The sequence below is a fragment of the Chionomys nivalis genome, chromosome 2 (genome assembly GCF_950005125.1).
Source record: "Chionomys nivalis chromosome 2, mChiNiv1.1, whole genome shotgun sequence".
Taxonomy (NCBI): Eukaryota; Metazoa; Chordata; class Mammalia; order Rodentia; family Cricetidae; genus Chionomys; species Chionomys nivalis.
Window position 1 is genome coordinate 94,548,011 of NC_080087.1, and position 13,770 is coordinate 94,561,780.

The 13,770-nt window shown below is 37.9% G+C and overlaps 1 protein-coding gene across 1 annotated transcript in view; it reads left to right on the forward strand.

The window, feature by feature from the left end:
- Fbxl17 (F-box and leucine rich repeat protein 17) overlaps nucleotides 1-13,770 on the forward strand; it is a 465,950-nt gene that overhangs the window by 292,328 nt on the left and 159,852 nt on the right. The window contains exon 7 of the mRNA XM_057758272.1: nucleotides 7,402-7,478. Within this exon, the coding sequence (XP_057614255.1) occupies nucleotides 7,402-7,478 (77 nt within the window). The remainder of the gene's footprint in view (nucleotides 1-7,401; nucleotides 7,479-13,770) is intronic.

A 13,770-nucleotide genomic window follows, 5' to 3' on the forward strand; every position in this document is an offset into this window, starting at 1 on the left:
TATATAATGATGTACCTTGACCGTATTTTACATTTGATAAAAATGTTGATATTAAATAAATAGAAGTTAGCATATTTTCTGCCCTCTTGCTTGGCTTATGAAATGCTCCCCAAAAGTTAGCATAGTTTGTTAATGAACTTGTGGTAAAAAGGACAGAGCACTGGCTAAATTAGAAATAAGATTTTGAATAAAATACCCAAAGCATTAATGCCAGACTCAAATTTATTATAAACTTGTTAGTTTAAGTTTCCTTTTCTGCCTCTTAGAAAAACTTCAGGTATTTTGTTTCTTGGTAGGTCAAAGAAATGTGCCATTTACATGTAAGCCTTACTCCGCCTGAAGACCATTTTAAATATTGTATTAAGCATTCAAATTCAATTAATGCATGATTTGATATATGGGTAGAGAGAACAATTTTCCATGTGAGTTGTTCACGATGACACTTATGACTACATAGAGAAACTCTGTTTGCTGTCGTGTTACTCTTTCTTTACTGAGTTCCATAACTCATAAGCAGAACCTAGCTGATGTTGAGAGTGCTTCAGGGCAAGTTACCAGTGCCTGGAAAGAAAGTTACCAATGAGCTCTGCCTTCTCCTCCTCAGAAGTCTCTAACCCTAGGAAGGGCCACGAATTCAGGGACCTGAAGTCTTGCCTGCCTTTTGAGATGCTTTTCCTGTTTGAAAACCACAGGAACAAGTTTCTACAATGGTCATTTTCTAACCTTTCTGTGGGATAGAATGGGCATGAATCTGCTACCGTTTCAGTGGGAAATGTCTGCCTAAATAGATCTCAGATTCACTAATCAGTTACTGGCTTTCTAGAGAATGACATTTGGTAAGTGAGAACTTAATTGGTGTCCCAAGATAATTGTTGCTAACTGGTGGAGCTGGTGACATTTTGCATGTCACTCGTAGTTTCTACCCCTGTGGTATATTAAGAATGTTTTTTGAGTAAATGAGTTAGCATTTTAATTGCAAATCAATCTTTTAAAAAATCAGCTTATATATCTTCTATGAAAATATCTTGACAAGCGTTCATGAAAGTTAGACGTGACTTTGTATTTGGTAACTGCAGTTATTGGTGTTGCATAGAAGAGCATTTATGAGAAAGGACATGGAGAAATACAAAGTGTTCTCAGTGTATCATATGCCAAATTCCTGAAATAATCTTGTTTGTCCACCAAGTTCAATTGATTAACCTAAAGACAAAATAATTATATTAGTCTGTTTCTATAAGGCTAAGATATCCTGTTGCTAGAAAAAGAACCTACAAATAGAATGCTCATAGATGAGATTTTATTCAAATAAGGGAACTCGTCATAAATTCTTGAATTTACATAAATTTTTTATAAATTTTCCTTTCTTTAAACCTTGCGATCTTTCCACATATTCTAAAAGCATGGTGCACTTGTAAATCGGTGCGATTAGATTATTCTTCAGCAGAACTCGATTTCAGACTTCAAAAAAAAATCAATCAGATGTCTTTATGCTTTTTGTCAGATGCCAAATTATGTTTTGGCAACCTCTGGTATCACTTAAGTAGCCCATCTGTGAATTAGCACGGCATCCTTCAACAAGGAGGCCTCGCTTGCTTCCTCCTTGCTACTCTGTTTAGAGCTTGTAAACTGTCAATTCCTTTCTCAGGTGTGTGTGTGGTGTACGTTCACGTGTACTGCAGTTTGTCTATCGACAGCCCATATAACGTAGGTTTACTCAGAAATCCAGCTCTGTTTTTAGAACCTTCATGTAGGTCACTTCTATGGTGTCTTTTGAGTTGTGAGGTTTCAGCTCCATGTTTATCCAACCTTAAACACACCGAGCTTTGTACGTATTTACCAACTTCTTTACAGCATTCTCTGTACATCTTCTTTTTTTAATCTCTGGGGTTGTTTTTGTCTTGTTGCAGTTTTCTCTCTTTATAGCCATGTCTGTTGTTCAAACAGGAGTGCGGCTTGGAGGGAGCATCCTGAAGTGTCTGTAGAGCTCCGCCAAGCCCGCGCTAATGCATCTCTAATGGGGTACTTCTTTTCACACCTCGAAGGTGATTGAGCCTGTCCTTTAAAGTAAGATTTGCAAACCAGTGTCTGGCAGCTCCAATTAGCTTCTTTTCGGTTTCAAGTACATCACAAACAGTAACAAGGTCTCCTAGGACACTCCTCTTGCAAACAGCGTAGTCATATTTCCTCATTAGTTCTTTTCAATTGTCACTAATGCCATGTTCTGGCTTTTGAGTAGGAGACAAAAAAACATAAAAACTTGGTATGTATGTAGAATGGGTCATTGTTTTCCATAATTCAAGACTTTTTTGAATTCCTTTGATAATGTGGAAGCTTACACAGCTTAATTCATTAACCTTTACCCTTCACATAAATCAGGTGGTTAGGAATCTATTGCTAAGGAGACAGATTTTTTTTCTCCAACAAAACTGAGAAATACTTTCTTAAAGAAGAAGAAAAAAGAAAAAATCCACCTTATTTATCTCACAAAATAACCTTTCAGTTTTTAAATTTTACAAAATGTTTCAGGTGTATTTTAGACATTCTTAAAAGCAAGTGAGTGTAAAATTATCAAAAATAATTTTGGACTCTGACTATCTTAGAGAAGGCTTTCTGGCACATTTCTTCATTCTAAAAGAAAAAAGAAGAATATATATATATATATATATATATATATATATATATATATATATATATATATTCATTCTCAATAGCTGTTACTTAGTAATTTACAATAGTAAGACTTTAAAGTTTTTTTCTTCACATCGTTGCTGAAGTCTAAAAGCAAGAAGAAAATCTAAGGGCAGTCAATTCAGAATAAACTAAAGAATATCGAAGTGAACCCAATACATTTGATCTGGAAGAAAATGTTTACACAGAGCCTCATTTTGAAGCAAATGATCTAAGATCTCAAAGGAAGGTAGGAGTCTGCTCCTTGGTCCTTTACAGATGCGGCTGGGAATGTGTCTTTGGCCTTTCCTTCCTCTCGCTAAGGATATGCTTCCTGGTGAGCTCTCAGAGCCCAGGAGCAGGGTGTCATGCCCTAACTGGGTGTGATTGCATGGAATACTTTTAACAGTTTCTGATTTTTTTTTTGGTGTCTATTATGTCTTTTTTTTTCTGTGTTATGAATGTACCCTTTATAATCTCACTACTTCCCCTAAGGAGTTTGTGTTTTTTTCTTTTTAATTCCTATATTGTTATGAGAACTCCTGGATCTTTGTAGAATGCTTGTCATGTAATAGTCAGAGATCTGTCCTTTGGGATGATGGAGACAAAGTATAGAAAGGGTGGAAACATTTTTTTTTTTTACTTATTTATTTATTTTTATTCTTTTTTAATTAAAATTTCCACCTGCTCCCCATTTCCCATTTCCCTCCCCTCCTCCCAAATATTGCCCTCCCCCCACTTCCCTCCCCCTATCCCCACTCCTCTTCTCCTCCCCCCACTCCATTCCCCCTCCCTCTCGTTACTGAAGAGCAGTCCAAATTCCCTGCCCTGCGGGAAGACCAAGGTCCTTCTATCTACGTCCAGAAAGGTGAGCGTCCAAACAGGCTAAGCTCCCACAAAGCCAGTTCATGTATTAGGATCGAAACCTAGTGCCATTGTCCTTGGCTTCTCATCAGTCTTCATTGACCGCCATGCTCAGAGAGTCCGGAATCAACCCATGCTTATTCAGTCCCAGACCAGCTGGCCTTGGTGGGCTCCCAATAAATCAGTTCCACTGTCACAGTGGGTGGGTGCATCCCTCGTGGTCCTGATTTTTTGCTCATGTTCTCCCTCCTTCTGCTCCTCATTTGGACCTTAAGAGCTCAGACCGTTGCTCCAAATTGAGACTCTGTCTCTACCTCGATCCATCGCCAGATGAAGGTTCTAAGGTGATATGCAAGATATTCATCAGTATAGGATAGGGTCATTTCAGGTTCCCTCTCCTTAGTTGCCCAAGGTACCAGCTGGGGACATATTCCTGGACACCTGCGAACCCCTCAAGAGTCAAGTCTCTTGCCAACCCTAAGATGGCTCCCTTAGATAGGATATATACTTCGCTGCTCCCGTATCCATCCTTCCTATATCCCAACCATCCCAATCCCCCGAGCTCCTCCCATCCTCCCCTTCTCATATTTCTCATCCCATTTCCCCTTTGCCCCATGCCACCTCAGTACTACTCAGCAGTAAAAAACAATGACTTCTCGAATTTTGCGTGCAAATGGATGGAAATAGAAAACACTATCCTGAGTGAGGTATCCCAGACTCAAAAAGAGGAACATGGGATGTACTCACTCATAATCGGTTTCTAGCCATAAAATAAAAGACATTAAGCATATAATGTGTGATCCTATAGAAGCTAAATAAGAAAGTGAACCCAAAGAAAATCATATAGTCATCCGCATGGAGAGGGGGAAGTAGACAAGATTCCAGGGTGGAAACATTTTAAATTCTAGATTCTGATTATAGGTGCTCGTGGCTTGCCTCTGTGAACCAATGTAATTTTTTTTGGGGGGGGGGGCACATTGGAGAGAGTGTTCTGTTGTGTGATATATATGAATGGGGATAGGAATGGAGGCACATAGGTCCTAAATGCCCTGTATGTTTCAGTCACACTGCTCAGGACTGTCAAAAATTATCACCTGGAAAGCATTTTTATCTTTCAAAAGTGTTTGAAAATACCCCTCAAAGTTTTCATAAGTACCTGTCATGAAAATTTCTATCCTTTGTATTATTTGCCATTTTTTTCTACTTGCATATTGTACAATGAGGTGGGTGTGTTCATACCAAGAACCTTTGTAAAACCGGGCAAGCGTGCTTCATAGATGTGTTACACTGTAGTGCTTCCTCTGTGTTCTGTGTAAAACAAGGCAAGCGTGCTTCATTGACGTGTTACAATGTAGTGCTTCCTCTCAATGTGTTCCAGGGTGGATTTTAAAAGTGTAAGGGGAAAAGGTTTGTCCCTACCCTGGCCTCCTCTAGACCGGTACCAGTGCCGCCTGAGAAGCTGCACTTGGCAGAATTACAAGTCTTTAGAAACTAGCCAAGGATGAGTGGTGCTGGGTATTTCTACCAGTTTACAATAGCAGAGTAACACAAACCAACTCCATTTTCACATATCAATAATACTGCCTTAGCTGCTTATTTTCACTGTTCAACTCTGTGTTTGTGTTAACATTGTATTAAGAATTTCAGTTTCAGTTGGAGGTGTTGGCATATGTTTTTAATCCCAGCACTCAAGAGACAGAAGCAGATGGATCTCTGTGAGTTTGAGGCCAGCCTAGTCTACATAGTGAGTTCCAGCCAAAGATACACAGAAAAGGCCTATCTCAGCCATCTCTCACAAAGGGAAAATTTCTGTCTAGATTCATAGAATTTGAAAATTCTGTCATCAAATATCTCATCAACGGACGATTTAAAATTAAAATTTTTGCTGTAATCCCTTCAAGAAATAGTTTGTTTTTGTTAATGTATTACCTCTCAAGCAGATTGCATGGTTTTGCAGTATCTACTCATAATCATCTACACATCCTGTCCATTTCTTCGTCATTTTTTCGGGGGGAGGGGCGTGAGAAACCTTAATGTTCCCTGTCATTCAGCTGTTTTGGGGGGCAATCATCATCCATGGTTGTCTTGTTTTAAATACATGCTGGTTCTTTTGTTATGAAGCAGTGTTTGGTTCTCTGGTATAGCAGCATTCTTTCTGTTATCTTCTCCCTCCAGCCCTCTCTGTGAGTCTGTAATGTTTTTATGGGTTTGTGGCGTATCCAGTATAGATTGAAGATGAACAGATACAACAAGAGACTGCATTTGCTTAGTGTCTCTCACAGTCAATCATAAATCAGACATTTTGATGTATTTGTATGAAGAATGAGAACAAAATACAATTACTTTTTTTATTGTCGCCACAACATATTGAATTATCTTTTTTAATCCAATTAAGGATTATAAAAAAAGGATCTTTGATATTGCAGAAACTGTTTTAGGAAATTTTGAATGATTAGGATTTGTAGTAATCTGTGGCTTTTATTTTTTATTCTTAGCATGAGAAAATTTATTGTAAGTCATATGTAATATGTGGACTTTGCTTGAACTGTTTCATTTCTTTTTTAGCATTTCTTTTTATGAACTTATTAAAATGCTACATTAAAGCCAAATGATATGAAATTAGGCTTAAAGTTTGCCTTCACAATAATCTGTGTCAATCATAATTGTATTGTGTTTTAAGTTCTCTGCTATAGTTATGGAAAAACATGTTTTAATCATGAATTTTTTAGGTAAAATAGCCAAAGAAGCATGTTTGCCTGGCTGCCTTGGGAAAGAAATGTTTATCATTCCATTAGGACCAAATTCTATAAAAGTACTTTAAAAGAAAAATATGTCTTTCTTACTAATTTAACCTTCAATAATGAATTATAAGGGATAAAATTGTATAAAATTCCCTGACATTTTATGAAGATACTTACAAATAAGCTAGGCAGCAAATGAAATATCCAAAAGACAGAGATGGATGTCAAGTGAGTTTTGATAGATTGTACACACAGGTATCAAATTGCTTGATCCTTACTTCCTAGAAAAGGTTAATGACTCTTTTGCTTTTTACCCTTTTACTTAACTGCTATCTATACAGATTAAAACAGGGACTGCATTAAGGGGCACCCATACCTGTATGTCAGTCTGACAGTCCAGCTTTCTGAGTATAGCAAACTGAGCTATGAATTAGGTAGCGTGGTTAAACAGTATTTTTAAAATTCATTAAATTCTCTACTCTAGTGCTGCTCAGGCTGTATTGAAAAATCTTTTAACTTAAGTAAAAAAAAGATTTTTAAAATATTATATGACTGTGTATAGTTAATAGTCTATATAACCATTTATTTAAAATATTAAAAATGAAATATGTTTAAAGTGAAAGTTTTATCGTTCTTGTATGTTCTGGTTTTATATCCTTTATCAGTTATAGATTTTTACAATTTCCGATTTTATGTTGAGTAAAATTTCTGCAAGTGTGCATTTAATGATATCAAACTTCAGAATTAAAAAATTAGACTCTGAATAATTATCATTCTTTCAAAATAACTGTCACCTACATACTGCAATTTTAGTTATTTTATATGTGATACATTGATTATACCACGTGGGTTTAATCAGCTTTTCGTACCCAAATTCACAGTGGTCTTACAGGAGTATCTCCTGGATCAGACAAGGATTTAATGGGAGCATTCAGGAACAGAGCACTTCACTTGGAAGCAGAGAACATGAGAGACTCCCTGGGATACCTTGAATGAGGTGTTGAAAGCTGAGAGGACTGGGGCATTCTGGCACTACTGACCTTTGACCTCTTCTTGTGGATGCGTGGCCCGATTCTTGCTCATTTAAATGGGATGCGTTAGTGTAACACCATCACTTTGTGTGTTTCAGGTGTGTGGAGGTCATTGCAAAGGAGGGACAAAACCTGAAAGAGCTGTACTTGGTGTCCTGTAAAATCACTGATTATGGTATGTAATGATCCTTTGTCCTAAATCCTTACCCTTAGATGAATAAAGTCTTAAAAATCATTGAGAATTATTTAAAGATATACCAGAACTGATTTAGACAATTTGTGTTCATTTATGCTAATTCAGATTAAACAAAAATAAAGGAAAAGGAATCATAGTCTAAAAACCATAGTAGAATGCATGCGTGCCTGAGTTCACGGTGACACACAGCTCCATATATGCTCCTAACACACTGAACTAAAGAATGTGGGTTGAAGAGGAAGGGCGTGAAAATAATTTTTTGGTCGATTAAATTTCTGATCTCATAAACATGAATAATACTGTCAGTGCACTGAGGTCTCTTGCTCACACTAGCACTGTGTAAAGTGTTTGTCTGGTGTTGTAATGGCAAGCCTTGTTAGTGCCAGAGAGGCTCTAGCAGATCTGTATCCACACTGAGAGAGACAGGAAGCAGAGGCTCTAGCAGATCTGTATCCATGCTGAGAGAGATAGGAAGCAGCGGCTCTAGCAGATCTGTATCTACGCTGAGAGAGATAGGAAGCAGAGGCTCTAGCAGATCTGTATCCACGCTGAGATAGGAAGCAGAGGCTCTAGCAGATCTGTATCCACGCTGAGAGATAGGAAGCAGAGGCTCTAGCAGATCTGTATCCACGCTGAGAGAGACAGGAAGCAGAGGCTCTAGCAGATCTGTATCCACACTAAGAGAGATAGGAAGCAGAGGCTCTAGCAGATCTGTATCCACACAGAGAGATAGGAAGCAGCGGCTCTAGCAGATCTGTATCCACGCTGAGAGAGATAGGAAGCAGAGGCTCTAGCAGATCTGTATCCACACAGAGAGATAGGAAGCAGCGGCTCTAGCAGATCTGTATCCACACTGAGAGAGATAGGAAGCAGCGGCGTCCATTCCCATCCGCATTGTAAGTGTTGTCTGGAATCATCTGAGAACAGCCAGAACCACCTTGTCATATAGAGTGTGAGCTCACCCTGGTGAAATAATTACGCCTTTCCTATCTTGTTCTGCTTTATATTCTTTTCCTAGCAGCATGTATTTGACCCATATATAGTTTTAACCTGATAGTTGTCATTCTCTGAGGGAGAAATTGTTTCCTTTTTCTGATTATTTGAATTATTTATTTAAATCTGAAATTTTTCCATCTGAGAGAACTTAATATCCCATTAAATCTTTTATCGTTAGCTTTTATACCTGCCATGACTCACTTCAATCCTAGAGTGTCATGCTGCCCTGCCCTGCCGGAGAGATAAGTACTTTGTCACATCCCAAGTTTGCCATTTAGAAAACCTAATAAAGCCACAACAGGACAACATGGAGTCTAGGGATGTAGCTCATTGACACACCATTTACCTAATATGTATGAGTCTATGCTTAGTTTATAGCTACTCTGTCAAAACAAAAGGCAAGAAATATTCAGATTTTAAATACCTTTTATAGATAAAGATTTTTTTTTAAAAAAAAAATGCTGTTTCTATGTTGTTTTTTTCCTAATTATACCCTGTAAAGATGTGTTGATTTCTTTTCCTTTTTTATAGTCTCTTGACTCTCTTGGCATGTTAAACTGATACTTACATACCTGACTTTAAGATTCTCATGAAGCCCATGATTGTCCAGTCCCTGGAGAGTCTCCTGTTCGCCACATGCATATGGAGAACTCATGTTCATAGCAGATTAGTTATTAAGACCCCCCTCCCTCTCTTCCTTCAGTCATGTCACGTGGTTCACTTCTCCAAGCTCTGCCAGTCGTCACATTACTAATAGCCAAGAGCTATGGATTAAATCCCTTCTTCTTTTTGAGGACTCTGCTGAAGCTCAGCAGTGAAAAATGTCACTACAGTTACACTGTGTTTGGGAAGTTTATTTTAACGATAAAGCTTTTGTCCAGTAACTGTTAATTTGGCATGTGCAGATAGCTTTCCAGAAGGTTCAGAGAAGAGAAAAGATGTTGAGCCTGGGACATCTTAGCGTTAAATTTTTATTTTGACCTTTAGGAAGTACCTTCACATATTAGAGACTCAATTATTCATTTGTGAAGTAGAGAATTAAGTCCTCTGTGTAAGTAGTCTAGTGAGCTGGTTTCTATTGGAGAACAGCTAGAGATGAAGCTTGCTGGTGATGTTCCTACTGCTTTCTTGTCCTAGGTCCTGGGAGTTTTCTTTGTGATATTGTTTTCTGTATTTCGGGTTTAAATAATATTTATCTCCTAGTGTGGTGCTAGCACACTATAACCTTGCCACCACATCTTGGTTTACTTGTGTCTTTGAATTATGTAGATATGGTTCTCAGTCCCCTCTGCATACTAGAAAACCTGCAGAATTTCAAAAGCCCATGAATGTGTGAGCCATATTCAAGGCCAGTTAAAGCAGAACTTCTAGGTGGCAGGATTGGAGCAGCGAGTCTGGGATCATGCATAAATGATGATTATATACAACCAAACTGAAACAGCTGATATAATCCATTTGACTTTGAAGTCAATTTAAAACTGGACATTTTTATGTCCACCTTATTCCTAAGGGATGTCATTCTTTTGGTTACTACGTATTTCTGCTTTACCCATGTTCAGATTGACCAGTTTCCTCCTTTTCTCCTCTTTCTGTGTTACTAGGTATGACATGCTTTGGTTGGGGAACAATGATACTTTTAACAGTGTTGCAGGGTGAGTTGACTCACAAGCAGCAGCTCCCCAGGCTTATCGTTTATGATTTTTGTCAAAATTCCCACAGGTGTTGAATGTGGCTACAGTGCTGTGCAGCACCTAGCCTGGCTGTTCCAAAGTTATCTTCATTAAAATTGATACATGACACAGTTGTCATGCAGAAAGCCATCAAACTAATATGCTCCTAACTCTTCAAATTAAACAGATCTTTATGGTAAAAGATAACAATCTATGAACAAATCACTAAGTCAGAACCATCTAAATGGAAAACACAGCCTTGGGAAATTGCCCCCTAGAGAAAAGTCAATACAGTCGCTCCTCTGTCAGTGGACAATTGTTGTAGGAAGTATTGGGGCAGGGAGGGGGGCATAGCAAGTCAGGTGACAATTCTACTCTTGTCTCTTCTTCATCACTCTTAAGCATAGTCCTTAATTTCTTAGTTTTGCCCTCTGTTAAGTCACATAACTTTTTCCGCAGGAGGTAGTAAAGATGAATAAAAACTACCTGTGCAGTACCCACTGGTATATTGGACAGTCACTAATGGTTATTTCTTAGAGACTGCCCCCTCCACACACACACAACCCTTCTCCTCCTTCACATATAGCCTCTTGTTTGTACGGAACATGCGTTCCATCAGCAAGGAGGAAGAGAGGTTCAACAGAGTCCAGTGTGTTTAAGCCCCATCACTATCTTGACTTTTATCTTCTTTCGTCTCTGTATTTCTTCCTAGAAACTCTTGGTTTTTTGCATGTCTTTCTATGTTCCTAGGATAGTTTGTCAGCTAATATCTTTTTGCTTTCTTTTAATGACTACTTCTGAAAATTCTCATTCAGAGACGTGTCTATTGTAATTAAGAAGGGAACCCAGAGTGGGAATCACTCTGTACCATCCAGGTTTACAGAGGTCAGAAGCAGTTGCTATCCTGGCGCACAGAGCGTCGTAAGACACAGTAAATGGAGTGTATGAAGAAAGCTCTCATCTCCACTGGAGTCTCGATACTAAGTCTTTCCTGTGTGACCCTGTGTCAGGGCCCAGGGTACCCGAGAGTTGTTAGTACATTTCTTTTTACTTTAACCCTCCGGAGGACCCTTAGACTGATGCTCTAGAAATACCATTTTGTTTCCATTCTCAAACTGTCAAGTAACCTTTAAAGAGGACTGTAAACACTTACGTACCGACATTGTAGTTTAGGGCCCTACAAGATCACTAGCACCCCCCGGGACACTGTGTTTTGACATGTTTTTTCAGTGCTGGAGTTGAGCCCAGGGTTTTGACTAGTGCTGAACAACACCTCAGCTTTGCAGTCACCTGGTGCTACTCCCCAAGCTCCTCTGCTGCTCTCAGAAGCCCAGGAGTGCTCTCCTGAGCCACGTCTTTCCTGTTAAATATTGCTCTTGGTCACTTTGCTTCTCTAATTTGGGATATTTTAGCTTAAAACAAGGTCATGACACAGACTTTTGGGTTTTCAGGCATTGTTATCATGGAAGCTGTGATTTCAGTTGACCCAACAGTTACAGGCCTGAGACATGTTCATTCTGTAGAATAGAAAGTCAGCATCCACCATGGAAGACCCTGTGTGTGGGGGAGAGGTAGTTTCTCTATTCCTGAGAGGCCAGGGCTGCCCTGCATGGCTTGAGGCTAGGGGTAGTAATACAGCTCTTTCTCCCAGGAAGAAGAATGGTAGGGGTGGTCTGGGAAGATTAATCTTTGCTTTGTTATAACCCATGTTTTACCCTTGCCATATCGACCTCCTACCACTGTTAAATGATTAATGAGCTATACTTTCTCCAGCCATTCTGGGGATCCTGGATCTTTTTTGCTCTTAGTCCACTCAGATTAGGATCTGGGATGCATTAAGTAAGCCGTTCTGTTGAAGAGACACAAGAAATCCAAAGAAGGACTGCAAGCCCTGCAGCCAAAGTACTTCTCTTTCCTTAAGTCTTACAACCAAAATCAGTTTATTCTTATTCTTTCATCTCATTTTTCGCATTATTGGGTGTGTATTACCTGCAGTGATGTTGCATTTGAAATAACCTTCTAGCCTTTCCCTTTGTTTCACTCTAAATTGTCTTTGAATATGCTCGGGGATTGCTGGGTAAGATTCCCCTCTTTTTGTCAGCAGGCCTGACTCTAATAGCTAGGAAGTGACAGAAAGGAACTATAGAACGGATATTTGCAAGTCAAAAAAAATACTTTATTGGTTACTGTTCTTATTCTCATTTTCCATTCTATTATTTAAATATAAATAGCGTTCATTGTTGCTTGCAGAATAGTACTATTCTGCTGAACTCTGTTTTGCAAATTCTCATTTTTATATGTCTATGTAAAATTTTCTCTCTGTTCCTACTTTACTTTATTCTCCATCCTGCTGCATTTAGAAGATAAGATGATCTCTTGTCTTCTAAATAATGGGCCTGATTCCTCACCTGAAATTTAGTGTGTGTTACATTTATTTATTAGAAGAAAATGAGGGAATATGAATGAATGAGAATTTACTCCCCCCCCCATGTGTGTGTTTACTACAGTGTACAAGGGACAATTTGTGGGAGTCAGTTCTCTCCTTCTACCATTGTGTCCATATGACCAAACTCTTGCAAAGACTTGACCTACTGAGACATTTTGCTGCCCTGATATATTTAATTATACATTATCTAACTACTTTTGGTTGCTAGAAAGAATTGACTTCCTTCCTTGGTTAGTACATCACCACAAGCTAGCTCCCCTTGAAATAAAAGATTCAGCAATGACAGTGTTTATGCCATTTGCTATGATGAGCTAAATAATGTAGATTTAGTAAGAAGAATTTTTAAAAATATTTCTTCAAACAGTACTGCTGTTTAAGGGAGAACCACCATCTTAACAATATTAAGAATCCTTTTACATATGTGTAGTATTCATTTTTATCCAATTTATATCAGTAATACTTTATGGTTTTCAGTTAAGTTTACCTCTGTATGTTGTATGCATTTGCTATTATTTTAAATGCATACAGAATTTTTTAATAGATTTTTCTTATGCACAGAATGGCAATATTTGTGTATTGACTCAGTATTTTCTGTCATGCTAAATTTACTTATTAAATCTTTTATCTTTTAAAATAAAAATTTAAACATTCTCTATGAAAAAAATTACTACAATAGCCAACTTAACTTTGACTCTACCTTTAGTCTAGTATTTAAGTTAAGAAATAGCCTAACCCATATTTTCAAGATAAATAAACCTGTGTGTATAATTATGGTGCATGAATAATCTTATACCTCCAAGTACATACATGCATACAATTGTTCTTAATTAACTTTTTATGACTAAATGTTATAATTCTTCATTTAGTATAGCCATTATCTAAATTACAAACTTTTCAGCATTCCTTTTCTACGTTACTCTTGTATTTTAGAAGTACCATATTTATTTTTTATTAGCTTTTTAAAACATCATTCTTAATGAAGGAGTTTCCTTTTATAGATATGGAAAACTTACCCCAAATCACAGTACATTTTTTGCCACATGCCCACTTTGACAGTTCTTTGCTTAGTGCTTTCCACTATGCAGACTGAGCATTTTTAGTTGTTATTATTATTGTTGTTGTGTTCTAAGCATGACTACAAATAGAATCATGATTGTTC